A 15,652-nucleotide genomic window follows, 5' to 3' on the forward strand; every position below is an offset into this window, starting at 1 on the left:
CCACCACAGTTCCAAGTGTTAGTACGTTAAACTGTAGGGTCTGGACACAGTGCACAAAGACGATGCACAGCAAAAATAACAGCCTCTGCGTTAGCCTCACTTTACCTCAACTGGTGAGAGTTTGCTCTGCATAAAATGAACCGTTCTAATGCCACTATCCTGTACATTTTACACACACACACACGCACACGCACGCACCTGAAACACCAACCTCTCCCTCACAGAAAACCATTTATTCGTCACCCATTTAAAGTAAAGGCAATTTCTTAGTATACACAGTAGAAAAATGTGGGAATAGCAGGGCCACAATAAGACAAGAAGGAACAGCATGAGTCAGTGGAGGGTTGAGTTCTATGAAGTTATTCTCAACAGAACAGGAGCACAACAAAAAGCAAACTAGGCCATCAAATTTAACACTGAGGTCACGTGACAACATTCTGATGTGGGTGCAGTGTCTGAAAAGCTTTGCCAAGCACAGATCAGCATTACACAGTGGAAACAGTGGCACACAAACAATAGCTGAGACTAGATCAAGATGCAATATTTTTGCGAAACTCATCCCCGCTGAAAAGGAGAACTCAACAGTAGTCCTGATCCAGGAACAGTGCCTACTTTAGCTATATCCATCAGAAGGGCTGATCGTGGATCAGATGTCTTACTCTCCAAATTCCCATCTACACACACCCTGGTTGCTAAGTCATAATAACTGCTTAAAAGGACACAGTGAGGTCTGACATTCTCCCAAAGAGGTCCGATAGTCTGACGTAAGCTACCAATAACAGATGTTTTGTTGTCTGATTATCAGTATGCTGAGAGGTTTTCCACTTTGCTTGAAAAACTTCAGCAGCTCAGCTCTGCGGACAGTGTGTGTGCGCGCGGGCTGGCGCCAAACAGTGAGGTCATAAGCTACTTGGACCCCCCCCCCTTCCACCAGGCTCATCTCCCCATTGCTCCCTCTGGTCTGCTGCTCCGCATCTCTCCATCCCTCTCTCCCTCCTGCAGAGCAGTGCTCAGGTCACCGAGACCACCCGGCTTCATCAGCTCCGACAGAGCTGAGTGTGTGTGTGTGTGTGTGTGTGAGAGAGAGAGAGAGACAGATTGACGGCGCAAGTAGGTGTGTAAGCATGCACACTCCATGGGCGTGTGGGCGTGAGCATGTCTGTGTCTCGACCGAAGGTACACCTTGGCAAAGAGAACAGAATGCAGAAGGTGTCTGAGGATGGAGGGAGGAAGAGAGAGAGAGAGAGAGAGAGAGAGAGAGAGAGAGAGAGAGAGAAACAGAACAGGGGTGGATGAGAGGATGACAGAAACAGAGACAAGGAACAGTGAAGATATCAAAGAACGAGGAGTTTTCCCCACATCATCAACAACTTTTCTTAATGGGTAGCAGACAAGCTCAGATTACAGGACTCTTACACAGATCTGTACAGCTGGGAGAATTCTACATACACACGTTAAAAAGGTCCACGCGCGCTCAGGACAGAGACGCGCCTCCTCCTGTCCACCCAACCAACACACCACAGAGGAGGAGACTGTGCCGCTCACTGACTGACAGAGGCCGAGGAAAACATAGGCGTCTTTTCAGAGGTCCGCTCCGAAGCCGGCGGGACAGGGGTGCATGGCGAGCGTGCACGGGCGGAGGAGCAGCCTGCCAGCCCCTCAGGGCTCCTGGGCGCCCCACGAGATGTAGTCGGGCCTGGTGGCAGCGCTGTACTCGTCAATGAGGTGCTGCACGACCTCGCGCGAGTCGTCCAGCTCGTCAAAGTTGTCCTTGAACATGTCCTCCTTGCGGAACTGCTCCAAGAAGGCCTCCCGTTTACGCAGCTTGTCGTACTGACGGCACGTGCGCTCAAACAGCTGGGGGGGGAGGAGTGACGGATGCAGTGTGTGAGAGACCCTCACAGATCATGACAAATACTGATATTCTGGGGGTCTGTTTTACAGCTCCAGATTAAATCTCATCGTCAATATTTCAGTCCATGAGGATTTTAGGATTTTTATATATATATATATATATATATATATATATATATATATATATATATATATATATATATATATATATATATATATATATATATATATATATATATATAATAAAAGATTTTATCTATACCATTGTGACATCAGATGGTATGGGTGGGGCTTACTGAGGAGATGCTGGTGTGATTGGCCATCATAAGTCCGCTGACGCGGTGGGCGGAGGGTAAGTATGGGGACTTGCGGGAGAGCGCCACCTGGATGCTGGCAGGACCCCACGGGATGAAGTTAGCCAGCTTTCTCTCTCGGATCCTCTGAAGGCTTTTGTGGACCTGTGGCGGAAAGACGGCACAGGCTGAGAAGAGAACCCCTCAACCAGCCCGGAAGGGTGGAACCGCAGAGTCCAACCCTCGGCCCATTTCCACAAAGCACAGGAGGGCCGCCAGGATAGGGGAACGCCCCGCCGTCCCCTTCTCTGCTCGGAGGCTCGCTCGTACAAGGCTAAATGCGTGGAAGTGTTAGGACTCTGAGCCTGCTCATGTGGAGAGTGTTACTTAGGAGGGGAAGGTTTATTCTGCCCAGTGTCTGAGCCAGCAGTGACATATGCAGACAGATGGGCTGCAGGCCAGAAACAGCAGTGAGGGTTGGTGAGGTTCAGTGAGGAGGTGTTTCAAAAGTACAGTCAGGGTTCAAAGCGCCCCACACACACACCTACCTGTGTGGGATCCACCTCTCCCTGGATGATGTTCAGGATGGCAATATAGCAGTGATTAGTCTGCCGATCTCGACCCGTAGACACCATAACGTTCTTCGGTTGCAGAAGCCTCCTCATCACATCCAGGACTGTAGTCTTCCTTACACTCGCAACCTGCACAGATAAAACAAAGGAAAAATGACAGTGGCTTGCACAACAAGGAACGACAAGGTATCCACATGTGATGAGTGTTTTCAGTCATCTATAACTTCAGTTCTATATAACTGGAGCTAGTCTGTGCTTACTGATTGGTCGGTCGTCAGCGGTGTGTAACCAGTCATGAGGAAATGGAGGCGGGGAGTGGGGATGAGGGATGCAATCAGCCCAATCAGATCGTTGTTCATGTATCCAGGGTAACGCAGCGTGGTTGTGCTGGCAGACATTATGGTGGAGACCTGGGCATTGGGAGAAAAACAAGTTCAAAACCAAGAATACAAAAGGCAAGATGAGAAGAAGAAAAATGTTTCCCCCACACACTCTTGGGGGAATGACATTAATGGTGTAACAGTGTAGGGTGGAGGAGAGAGCTCTAATTAAAGTAGTTAATGACCTGTTGCTGGCTTCTGACCAGGGTTATGTCTCTTTGCTTATATTGTTTGATCTGAGTGCAGTATTTGACACTATAGATCACAACGTTTTACTAGATAGACTCAAATATTTTGTTGGGATTAGGGGAATAGTCCTTTCCTGGTTTAAATCTTATCTAGCCGGCCACTACCAGTTTGTTAACAAATGAAGACTTCTCAGAATACAAGGTTAGCCATAGTGTCCCACAAGGATCTGTTTTAGGGCCTTTGCTATTTTCTTTATATATGCTACCTCTAGGTGACATTATACGTAATCACTGTGCACTGCTACGCTGATGATACTCAGCTGATGTCTCAGCCAAACGAGAGGACATATATCAGATAAGTATTATTGACAAATGCATAAAGGATGTCAGACACTGGATGTTGAACTTTTGCTCGCTAAATTCTAAAAAAGAGGTGCTTCTATTAGGCCCAGAGACAGCTGGGTCCTCACTTTATAATTACTCAAAGAACCTCATTGGTTTCCCAATCACATCTTCTCTAGCAGTTAAAGATCTTGGAGTAATTATGGATCCCAGTGTCTTGTTCAAAGCTCATGTAAATAATATTTCTAGGACAGCCTTTCTCCACCTCAGGAACATTTCAAAGACTGGGAATGTACTCTCCTCACATGACGCAGAAAAGCTAGTCCATGCATCACTTCCAGAGTGGACTACCGTTATGCTTTACTATCTGGCTGTACCTCTAAGTGCCTAAACAAGCTCCAGCTAGTTCAAAATGCAGCAGAGTTCTTACTAGAACTAGAAAATTTGATCACATCACTCCCATCTTAGCTACTTTATATCGGCTACCAGTAAAATTTCGTATTGATTATAAAATACTTGTAATGACCTACAAAGCACTGAATGGTCTTGCCCCACAGTACCTTAGAGAACTCAGTGCATTACGATCCAGCACGTCTGCTTAGATCAAAAGTGTACAGTCAGGCATTTTATTAACTACTTCCCATCTTAGGTAAAGGCGTAGATCTGGGGGCCCATGGCCATTGAGAGTGATGGTAAACTGGGATATGATGATACTGTCACTTCACCTCTATTTTGTCACTAAAGTTTGTTGACGGAGAGCAGCAGAGTGCTGATGCTCCATGGTGCCCTCATGCCTGTTTCCTTCTGGCTCTTTCCTTTTAGCTGTGCTGCCATAGCTAGACCTGCCAGAGTCCATCATTGCACATTATAGTTCCCTAATTTACACACCCTCTTACCTGGACATACCTAATAGTCTAGTCTCTCTTTCTGCCGAGGTACACCTACACCTGATGTCATGACGTTACTGAGCCTCAAACTGTCTCAGTTGCCATGGCTACTCCCGCCACACAACGATATCCCCCACTGTAGCCCACCACACCTCCACCCCAGCCAACTACTTCTCCATTGTCCTTGATGGACGTTCTCTTCCGTGATGTGTTTCAGACACATGCACACCATAGGCACAAGACTAGGAGCTCTAGAAAACCGGACTAGACGTTTTGTTTATTTTTATTATTATTATTATTATTTATAATATTTATTTCTCTTAAAATTCTTACTACTGTGCTAACCCTTGTCAGCCAGAGAAGGATGGCCCCAGCTTTGAGTCTTGGTTCCTCTCAAGGTTTCTTCCTCGTGCTCTAGGGAGTTTTTCCTTGCCACTGTGGCCCTTGGCTTGCTCACTGGGGGCTTGGACATTTGTAAAGCTGCTTTGTGGCAACATCTGTTGCGAAAAGCGCTATAGAAATAAATTAGATTTAATAGTGTAATGGTGTAGAAGAGAAGAGAACAAAGTGGTCGTATGCTCAACCTCTCGTTGACCCTACTTAGTCACTCAAGGGCGTGTTCAGAACTTTGCATGCCTAAATGCGGTTACACTTAAGAAATATTGGAGGCAGACAGGAGAGACCAGTCTGACAGCTGGCGCGGTCGCACTAATGACACAACTGAAGCGAACAGGCCTGGAGGGGTGAAACCGCTGAGCTTTGCAGTCCAAGGCTCGGCCCGTTTCCACAAACCACACAAAGCACAGGAGGGCCGCCAGAAGAGGGGAACGCCATGCCGTACCCTTCTCCGCTCGGAGGCTCGCTCGTACAAGGCTTTATGGCTGGAATGCACAGAGGGAGTCGCAGACCGTTGGCCCATGCGGATTATTGGGGTTAGTTCATTCGGTTGGAAAGCATGTGACCTCACAACACGTCTGCCAAGCCTCTCTCTCCTCAGCTCCTAGGCTTCCAGGGCAAGCGCTTCAACATGGCCTGGATTCTGTTAACCTCTCCAGACAGAATGCATGGGCTGTTGCCCCCAAATATTTTCACTATGAGTAATTTTTTTTTTTAAATGGTTGAACTACACCCAACAATCGCTAATGATTGTAATAGTGACCAAGCCCAAGGTTTTTAAATTGGGCTTTATTTTGAACTCGTTACAAATACTGTAGTGAGGTGTGACGACATATGAATTTAGGTTTGACCCATGTACAATGCAACATGACTCATAATTCCCAAAAGTGGAAGGGACCCCACACATCCTGGAAAACGGCTACTGCTGATCATGACGGCGGGGTAGGACATGTTTCTCCAGCCAATTCTCCAGCTTCGAACCAGCAGGAATGAACCTGGGCCGAACATGTTTGAGCCTATGGCAAAAGCAGAGCGGTTGTCCAAAAGACAAACTACAAATCCCAGGGAATGGTACATGCTAACTTTGGCTATCTTAGACAGCTAATGGGTGCCGATGTTGACGTATAGCACATCGGATGTAAATTGACCTACCCCAGACCCCTGCCACGAGCTTTTTTACTAGGGTTGTTTGTACATTCGCCAAATGAATGCATGTGAATTATGTTGTTTTCATGGGTGCTTGTGTGGTGGAATTTGCCATAACACATCTGATACTGAGGACAGGATATGCTGTAATGAAATAGATCAGGTGTAATTCTATAAATCACATGCACAAAGTAATGAAACGTTCGTTACGTTAACCTTGTATACAGCCGTGTATATAGCATCTCCACAGTAACCGATCTGATGGACAAATAAACAGGGTGGTGCTGAAGGAATATGTAGGCGGATTAACAAAGCTTTGGGTGGAGCAAATGGATTTTTTACAGCATACTGTAAGCCCGCAGGAAAATGCCCATTAGAAGAAACTCAAAAGCTGACACTGTGATCTAATTAAATAATAATTGCACGAAGAAACCCTCAAAAGTCATTAAGGTCATTACATATAGCAGACAAAATTTGACACCAAAGTTCAGCTTTAAGCAATGAGCATGATGTATGAAGAGAGGGTTGGTGGCAAGATATGGATCTGCAACACAGCACACCCTGCAGGCCCTGGACACGCCACAGTATCGTCACGGTAACGCCCCTCACACGGGTCATGCTCCATTCTAGGCAAAGGTCTAGTCTCTGACAGATTGGCTTTCTACTAAGAGGAGCTGGCTATTAGAAGGCGCATCTTCAAATGCATTGACAATCTCAAGTCTTTTTACTGTTCCGATACACTGTTCTGTGCTGGTCAACCTGGAAACTACATCCTAACAATATCACTTTGCTCCCATCTTGCTCCCTTTTTGAGCAGTTACACACATTTACAATTATTTCCAAGTCAGTAATCTCTCTCAAGACTCCTGATAAATATGCATTTCACACTACTAAACACTGAATACTTGAACCAGAACAATTTGAGCTGTTTTTATTTATTTATTTATTTAAAAGCTGGTTTTAAAGCAACTGAAATACACTATATTGTAACTAGTTCAGTTTTATGACCGGGATATCCACGCTGGACTGTGAGCAATCCACCACCTTAAGTTTATCAAAGACACTTGGCCTTGTCACTGTAAATGAACATTAGCAGAGAGCTTCACTCTCACACCTGACAATTACCAGCTGTCCTTATTAATCCTAATACCTCGGAAAATGTGCGCGCGCTTGATATCCACCTACATTTTGAGGCTATAATTGAGCTTCAGAAATAGCACCACCTTTGGATGTGTAACAGAGGCTGAGCAACTGAGACAGCCCAGGGTGGAAGAGGAGTGGAGATGACAGTTCGTGCATCGCTCAGAGGAAACTCCAATTTAACGAGATGAGCAAGGCTGAGGTCAGAAACCACATGCAATTAACATCGTCAAAAGGTGAAAATCCTGTCACGGCAACGAGCTCCTGCTGATCGAAAGCCAAACGGGATTCTCCAAGAGTGACTCACACTCGACGAACTAGCTCCTCAGGGCTGTCGTGCACAGCTGCCGTCGGAGCGACTGGAGTTATGGTTTCAAAACCAACCGGGCAGTTTCTCTGCTCTTTACGCGGGAGTCACGGGACCTGGCACCGTCTTGCTGGAGACGCTCGTCGTGTAGGGTTTGCGCACAGAAACACGCTTAGCACGGGGGGTTTCTATGGAGATGGATCTGACTGGCATGTAAAAGAGCCTCACCAGTTGGTTGATCTGAGAGAAAGACGGGTTCTGGATGTGGAGCCTGTCTGTAGCTATTCTGTTCAGAGCTGTGTTATCCAGCACCACCTGAGAGAGTGAGAGAATATATGAGAGATACAATACACATTTCAAAGGTCACGAGGTAGGCCTTTGTGTTGTGTTCACATAGATGCAGCCACACAATATGGCCAAAAATATGTGAACACTCAATTATTGAGACCAGTTGTTTCAGCCACAGGGTTATAAAAGTAAGCATATCATCGCGCAGTCTCCATAGACAAATGGTGGCAGTGCAATGGGTCGTACTTAAGGGCACGGTGAAGCATGGCATGGTCTGTGAAATTTCTGCCCGTGTCCCAAAAACAAACCACCCATCCTCTGGAACTGGAAGGAACATCACTGATGAAATGGGTTTCCATGGCTGAGCAGCTGCACACAAGCCCAAGATCACTGTTTGTACTGCCAAGTGTCAGCTGGAGCAGGGTAAAGCACACTGGACCCTGGGGCAATGGGAATGTGTTCTTTGACGTGATGAATCACGCTTTAATATGGTGCAGTCTTGTGGACAAATCAGGGTTTAGCAGATGCCAGAAGAACTCGACATATAACACATAGTGCCAACAGTAAAGTTTAGTGGAGGAGGGATAACGGTCTGATGCCGTTTTTCAGGGTTTGACTGGGCCCCTTCATTCTAGTGGAGGGTAATGTTAATGCTACAGCATCCAAACACATTTTAGACGATCACATGCTTCCAACTTTGTGGTTGGAGGAAGGCCCTTTCCTGTTCCAGCACGGTTGCACCCGCTCCGTAAAGACACAGTTTGAGGAGTTTGGTGTGGAGGAACTCCAGTGGCACACAGAGCCCTGACCTCAACTACACTGAACACCTTTGGGTTGAACATGATCTCAACCAAACGTTGGTGCCTGACTTCACAAATATAGATCAGATGGTCTGGTGTCCACATACTTTTACATTCACATTTACAGGATTTAGCATATGCCCTTGTCCAGTACGACTTAAGGAAGTGCTTTATAGTCTACATGAAAAACATCCATCATGCTAGCATGATGGTGAAGAATACCATCAGGTTAAACCCCTGCCTATAGTGGGAAAGATGAAACTCAAGGGGTTTTGGTTTGGGTTTATTTAAGTGCTCAGTGAAGAGGGGAGTCTTCAGTCTTCATTTGAAGACAGCCAGAGACTTGGCTGTACAGACAGCCAGATGAAGTTCGTTCCACCACCTGGGTGCCAGGACAGAGAAGAGTCTTGGTGCGTGTCTTCTTTGTGTTTTGAGGGAATTGTTGGCCATATTGTGTAGTATATACACTAAAGATTTTGATGTCAAAATTTCATTTGTACAGTTTTTTATAACAAAACACAACAAAGAAACTTTATTTGAACCCTAATAAGCAGAGGGCAGTGGTAAAGATACTAGGGGCTGGCTGCACCAGCAGGGCTCAATTAAGATGGTCATGACTGCTAAACTGGTCATGGTTAAGACCAGTTTTCAAATAAGAGTTCTCACCTGTTGCACCAAGTAAATTTACCACTAGGCGCAATTAAGGCCAGTCACAGCAGTGCGTAAAACATGTGGAATGGCAATTGTTAAGCAACTTGCGCTACTACTAAGCATAATTATGGCTCATAGGCTACATACTGATGGCAAGCTAATCCCCTATTTCCCACTAGCCTTCAAACTACAAGGCAAACAAAAAACGAAGTAATTTTCACCGACTTTGAAACACAAAAATTGTGTAACTTTTTGTAAACTCAAAGTTACTAAATCAGTTACACTGATATAGCAGCATAACAAAAGAAACAAAAAAAAAGTTACCTAGTAAGTACAAATCTCTCAATTAACTGTTATTACAGACATCTAACTTAAAGCACTGCTATGTTTGTATCACTACCACATCGTGATGTTTAAAGCCATAGAATCTCACTTTACACCTGACCATTTTAGGCCAGTCTTGTGGAAAAGTCAGCTTGTGACCAAATGGCACAACGGTTACACCCAGAAAGTTAGGGCTGACTTGGCTCACGACAAGGTGGAAGTCCTGATGGTGGGACCAGCCCCAGGACTCTAAGAGAGAACCCATCCCCCTCTAGCCAGAACCTGAGTACATGTACAGCCATGGGCAGAGATGTGGACAGAGACATTAACATTTATGCCATTTAGCTGATGCTTTTATCCAGAGTGATTTAAAACTATGAATGAACACAGCTTGAGCAATTGAGGGTTAAGGGCCTTGCTCAAACTGGTAAGAAACGCGCAGTAAAGACAAGCAAACTGAAATGCTACTGCACATTCTGCCTTATTAATATGGCCCTCGCACATCTGGTGGTCACGCTGATGAAAAGGGGATTCATGACTCCATATGTAGTGTAAAAGGAAGAATCACGGCAAAAATGACAGACGACCGTAATGATGTTTATAATTATTACATGATGTGAATGAATACTGTAAGAAAGCTATTGCAGTCTCCTCCCATCAAAACAGGGTTCAAAGCACAACAGGGAATTTTCAAACCTTTCAAAGCATTAAAAGCATTGAAGCCCCATGGACCTAATTTTGTGGTTGCTTTTGAAAATTAAACAAACACTGGTCTTGTGGGAAGATTTTCCAGTGTCTACATGCACTTCGACAGAATTTCTCCCTTTTCAAATATGGAGTCACTCAAAATATTTTAACGTTAACCAAAACCCAGAACACTTCTAAGCGTCGGGCCGGCCCTCAGGAACACGACGCTAATCCTGCGTCCCCAGTGAGACACCCAGCACAAAAAGCAGCTGGGGCAGGCCGGGGTGTGGTGCGCCCCTCAGGAAGTGGAGGCTTTTATGGCCCTGAAGGGAGAGAGCGAGGAGTGCAGCGTATACAGGAGGAGAGGATAACGACAGAAGAGTGGAAATATCGTGTCCCCCCCGTGCCGTGCAGGGAGGGGGTGAGATGCAGTGAAAGGAAGGTCTGTTCCGAGGGCCAGATCGTGTAACGGCAAGCGTGAGGGAGGGAAAGGGCAGGTAGTGGAGAAGAGAGACGCCCTGTTCGAGAGGGAACCTGCACCCGCTGTGACCTCAGCACACGTCGGCCTCCTCCTGTTGACTTAGCTAATTTACGAGAGAGCTCACCACACAGTCTGCATTCTGAGTCAGTCTCTTGAGTGTAAGCAGAGAGTTGTAGGGCTGGACCACCACGTCACTCATCTCGTCCTGGTTAGGAAACACAGAGTAGGTCTGGACCAGTTTCTTAGGATACCTTGGACAGGGCGAGAGAGATAAAGGGAGAGAAACACAACTGAGGGGAAGCGAAAAGCTAGTGTTAATCAAATCCCTCTCACACACTCTTGATCTGAAACAATAGTGAAAAGGCTCAGACACAGAAGCATTCACCTCCCGGAGTAGAATGGATGGAATTTCACATGTACTGCCTCTGAATACCCGAGAAGAGGCAGCAATTACACTAAGGGAGAATGACTCCTGGCTGCCAGATCACAGGGAAGATGGACAGGGTGTGGAGCTGACCTATGGTGGAGTGACTTCTGCATGTTGGGGGCCGCTGTCTGAACTCTGTGTGTGTCACAAACAATTCAAGTTCTGAAATCTGATGCATTTTTAAATCTCAAACTTGATTCCATGACACTGGTTTATTTTTGGTATGAACCAGCAGTGCGACAATGTTACTGTCAGCTATATCTAATATTCTTCTCAACTAAACCACATACCAGTCAGCCAATGAGCAGGAATTATTGGGAGAAAATTATTTGGGGATTTTTAATTTTGACATCAGCACAAAAATATATACTTTGGCCAAAAAATGAGGGCAAACAACTGATTCTCAACCTGATCAAGTCTAATGTTCAAAAACTAATGCAGTTGCTTACCAGCTTTACCTGAGAGAGAGAATACAAGCATTGAGAGAGAGAGAGAGAGAGAGAAAATACAAGAGTGCAAGGAAGGGAAATCAAAGTGCTCCTTGTAGCCACCATTCAGTTTAATTCTGCATTTTTCAGACAGATTTTATTTTCTTCTCTCTTTAAACAGCATCTGAGTCATCCATCTGAGAGGACTTTCTTCATGGACTGTGCACCAAATGTCAAAACTCAGCATATTATTGAATATTATTATAATCTTATGTAGTAAATTCTGCCATTTCCAAAATCAGGGCAGTAAAACTGGAGCATCCTGAGGCAGTTTTACACCTTTTGTGTGAGCACGTGTGTGTGTGTCCTGTACCTGTCATTCAGTTTTTCCAACAGGTAGGAGCCCAGGCCGGAGCCTGTGCCTCCAGCGATGGAGTGGCACAGCACAAAGCCCTGAAAGCAGGCAGTGGAAGACAGCAGATCAGTCAGCAGGCCTGTGTGGCAGGCCACCACTGGAGCTACTATTTCAGAGCAGAAGGTCTATTTTAGGGGTTGCATACCCCACTCACCTGAGGACAATTACCAGGCTCCACAAACACACACACACAGGACTCTAATGTTAGGTAATAAAGTGCAGGGGTTAATGACAAGGCTTAGACACAGGAGAGCCGACTCTCTGTTGTTTTAAAGGGAGGAACTGTTACCGCTTGCAAGTTAAGAGGGCATAAAAAAAGCCATGAAATAACACCCTTTCGGCATACGCTGTCTCTGTGTGTGTGTGTGTGTGTGTGTGTGTGTGTGTGTGTGTGTTTACATCCGAAGGCTGCCATCACGATGTAATGGGGCAGTGGTAGCTCAGTGGTGAAGGTACTTGACTAGTAATCAGAAGGCTGTCAGTTAAAACCCCACCACTACAAGGTTGCCACTGTTGGGCCCCTGAGCAAGACCCTTAACCCTTGATTGCTCAAGTTGTCATAATTCTAAGTCGCTTTGGATAAAAGCGTCAGCTAAACACCGTAAATGTCAATGATTCAAAAGCAAAGGGAAAAAACACAGAGGGAAAACGGTGAAGGTGGGCTGACTTCAGCTGATCAGGAGGAGGAGGTTTGTGTTACTCAAGCCAAAGCTCACATCACGTGAGAAACCCAAGCCTAACAACAGGAGGCGCAGAGCTCAAGGCACACGAGGCTGGCCTCTACCTTCAAACACTTCCCAATCTTTGAACTCTGGGAGTTAAAAAATAAAAAAAGACCCTGGCACCTTGTCCAGATCATGACAACTCTAGACCCCATGTCATTAAGACCACAGTTCAGTGCAGAACGCTTCCTTACAGTGTAATTTAGACTAATTGGAGGCTTAATATACATCTAGAGACGAGCACGCAGTGAGTAACTCACCTCCAGACTGTCACTGCCATCAGCCTCTCTGTCAATAATGTCAAAGATGTCCTCGTGAATCTTCTCCCCCTGAAAGGACAAGTCAGGCACACACATTAGTGTCCAGGCACAAGGAGAGGGCAGCCTCAAGCAACGGCTGAGAGAAAACAGGCAGCCTTTATCTCTGACAGAGGACAAAAGCTTTTCGCTTTTTAACTGCTGGTCCACTGAGCTCGGAATGTTAACGGAAAGCAACTTCAGAATCGGTTGCTAAACATTCCACGCCACCACCCATGCAGGTTCAACTGCAAGCTTTCGACCTAGCTCAAAGCCTGCTTAAGCACTGTTGATGTACGCAGGTCAGCCAACCTGATGAGTCGGAGCTGGCCTACTTAACAGAAAGTAGGTGGTTTACAGCAGAATCAGTGGTGGGAAACAATCCGTTACTAGTTCAACACCATGAGCAGATGGCTAACAAACCAAATACTAACCAATAAACAAATCCCACATCGGCTTTAAAAGCCCACACACTCTCTTTAACAGCGTTTAAGACAAGCTCACATTCAAAACGGTGAAGCGATGCCTGCAAAACAGCATTAAATGACTGAGCAGGGAATACCACAAATCGCCTGATTGGTGCAAAAGGAGCCGAGCCGAGACCCACCCAGCTCATCGGTGTAACAGCAGCACAGCACAGATGGTCAGAGTCAGGTTTCATTAGGGCCAAACACACCTGAGAGAACCCACTGGCCCAGTTGTTGCCAGCTCCGCCACCGTGCTCAGACAGGTAGATGTTCTCAGGGTTGTACAGGTTGGCATATGGCGAATTCAGAATTGTGTGGATCACCCGGGGCTCCAGGTCCAAGAGCACGGCTCGGGGAATGTAGTGCTCATCGTCTGCCTGCAGGGAGATATGGGACGCACACAAATTAATTCAACATTCAAAGAAACAAACACAAAACGGGACAGGTGGTACATATCTCATTAAAAGTAACCAATTAAAATTTTAGGACAATCCATAATTAAAACACAGCTCAAAGTAAAGGGATGTTAAGACTGTACACAGAAACAAACAAAAACAAAACTAAAACAAACGCCTCTCAAATGTTCTTCGGTATACACTTGCTCCCAGCTGTAGAAGTGCCAAAATAAAATCAAATATACCATATGAGTAGAGTCAACTAGATCACCAGCAACTCCTAAATATGTTCATTTGAGTTGCAAAATGCCTGGCCAAAAACACTGCAAACATGTGGACTCGGGCTCCCTCTTGTGGACAAATCGTAAAAGAAATATTCTCTGGACCGTGGCTCGATTCTCAGGTTAAGGGAACCCATGAAGTGACCTTTTATTTTAGTATTACTTATTTATTTACTTTACATTAACTTAAATCTGAATTCAAAGTCTATTGGTGCTCAAGGTCGGTAGTCTCTGTGCCTCGGTACCTGATAGGAGAACATATTTTATAGTTAGTAGTGTACCGGATGGAACGACTTTTCAGTCGGTAGCTCTATGACAGGTAGGTGAACAACACCTTTTCGGTGACGCTGTACCTGATAGAAGAACACATCTTTCCGATCTGTGCCCTCGGTGGCAAACTCTTCGACGATGCCCTCAGGACTGATGCCGTGCTCTGCACAAAGTTGTTTCCAGAACTCAAAGCCGACTGCAGAGCGGGAGACACAACATTGCCGCTGATGAGCGAGCTAAACGCAAAGGCCTGCCTCCAAGTACCACACACACCCTGCAGTGAGGGAAGCTAAAACTCTGCTTTTACAGTCGGACAGTCAGAGGAACGTCTCCACAACGCAAGATACATTTAATACACTAACTAACCTACAAAAACCTCTCCACTGTAGAGGACATTCATTAATGAGTGACTCGACGCTGATATCTGTTAGGATCTCAGCTTTTAGCACAGCCAAAAGCACACCCTGAATGAATAACTGGACTATCTAGCTAGCTAGTTAACTAACTAACAACACTAGCCAACAGCTTTTTAGGCATCAATGTATTTAGGTTAGCTAGTTAGCTACACACACGTATCTTACCTGGCTAGCTAGTTAGTTGGTTATATTGTGGCTTGGCCAGCTAACGCAACGCTAATACACTGACAGCTAGCTGGTTGGCTAAAATCACGAAACCGAAAAGCATTCCCTGGTAGTACAGACCAGACCAGCTAGCCGTTAGCTAACAATCAAAACAGGCTAGGCTAGCTGGCTAGTTTCGCTATCAACGTTACGTTAGGGTGCTAGCTTAGACGGCTAACTTGGCACCAGCGTTTCTTAGCCAACGCAGCAGGTCAACATCGTAGTTTAATTGTGTGACTGATGTGCGTCTTACTCTGGTTTCCACACTGCCCAAGCTGCAGTGTTATGATCTCCCGAGGCATGTTGTCTTCGGTTAACGCCAATAGCGGCCTGCTTTGCTCGTCGGCTCGCGCGTCACGGACGCTTTGTTGCTAGGCTTCTTCCCGCCTCGAGCCCTAAACGTCCAAGCATAACGGCGCGACCTTCTGCGCACGCGCGAAGCATTCGTCTCTTGGCCGTAAAATCAAATTAAAATCAAATTATTGGAAAAAATGTTAGTTATTTTTTGTTACTTTGTTTTTGTTATGTTTTTTTCAAAACCCTTTGTTTCCAACGCAGGCAATGCGTATTGCGTGCAATGCATGGACATGGCAAA

General features: G+C 45.7%; 1 protein-coding gene across 1 annotated transcript; it reads right to left on the reverse strand.

Annotated features, from left to right (window-relative positions):
• Window positions 1–218: 218 nt before the first annotated feature.
• tubg1 (tubulin, gamma 1) lies at window positions 219–15,474 on the reverse strand. The gene is made up of 11 exons (XM_035523845.2): window positions 15,311–15,474; window positions 14,521–14,633; window positions 13,701–13,868; window positions 12,989–13,057; window positions 11,965–12,044; window positions 10,861–10,987; window positions 7,734–7,820; window positions 2,980–3,129; window positions 2,696–2,848; window positions 2,151–2,312; window positions 219–1,857 (listed from the first exon to the last, which is right to left on the reverse strand). Exons 1-11 carry the CDS (start codon window positions 15,357–15,359, stop codon window positions 1,660–1,662), a joined length of 1,356 nt encoding a protein of 451 aa, XP_035379738.1. The 5' UTR covers window positions 15,360–15,474; the 3' UTR covers window positions 219–1,659.
• Between the last annotated feature and the right edge of the window lie 178 nt (window positions 15,475–15,652).

Source organism: Electrophorus electricus, chromosome 3, assembly GCF_041902795.1.
Source record: "Electrophorus electricus isolate QZ-2024a chromosome 3, ASM4190279v1, whole genome shotgun sequence".
Lineage (NCBI taxonomy): Eukaryota > Metazoa > Chordata > Actinopteri > Gymnotiformes > Gymnotidae > Electrophorus > Electrophorus electricus.

Excerpts from the sequence above, each read along its gene's own strand:
- tubg1 (XM_035523845.2), bottom strand. The coding sequence starts at position 15,359 with ATGCCTCGGGAGATCATAACACTGCAGCTTGGGCAGTGTGGAAACCAG. Across the intron at positions 2,849-2,979 it reads CGCTGACGACCGACCAATCA|GTTGCGAGTGTAAGGAAGAC; the intron begins GTAAGCACAGAC and ends TTATCTGTGCAG. Across the intron at positions 2,313-2,695 it reads GAGAGGTGGATCCCACACAG|GTCCACAAAAGCCTTCAGAG; the intron begins GTAGGTGTGTGT and ends TTTCCGCCACAG.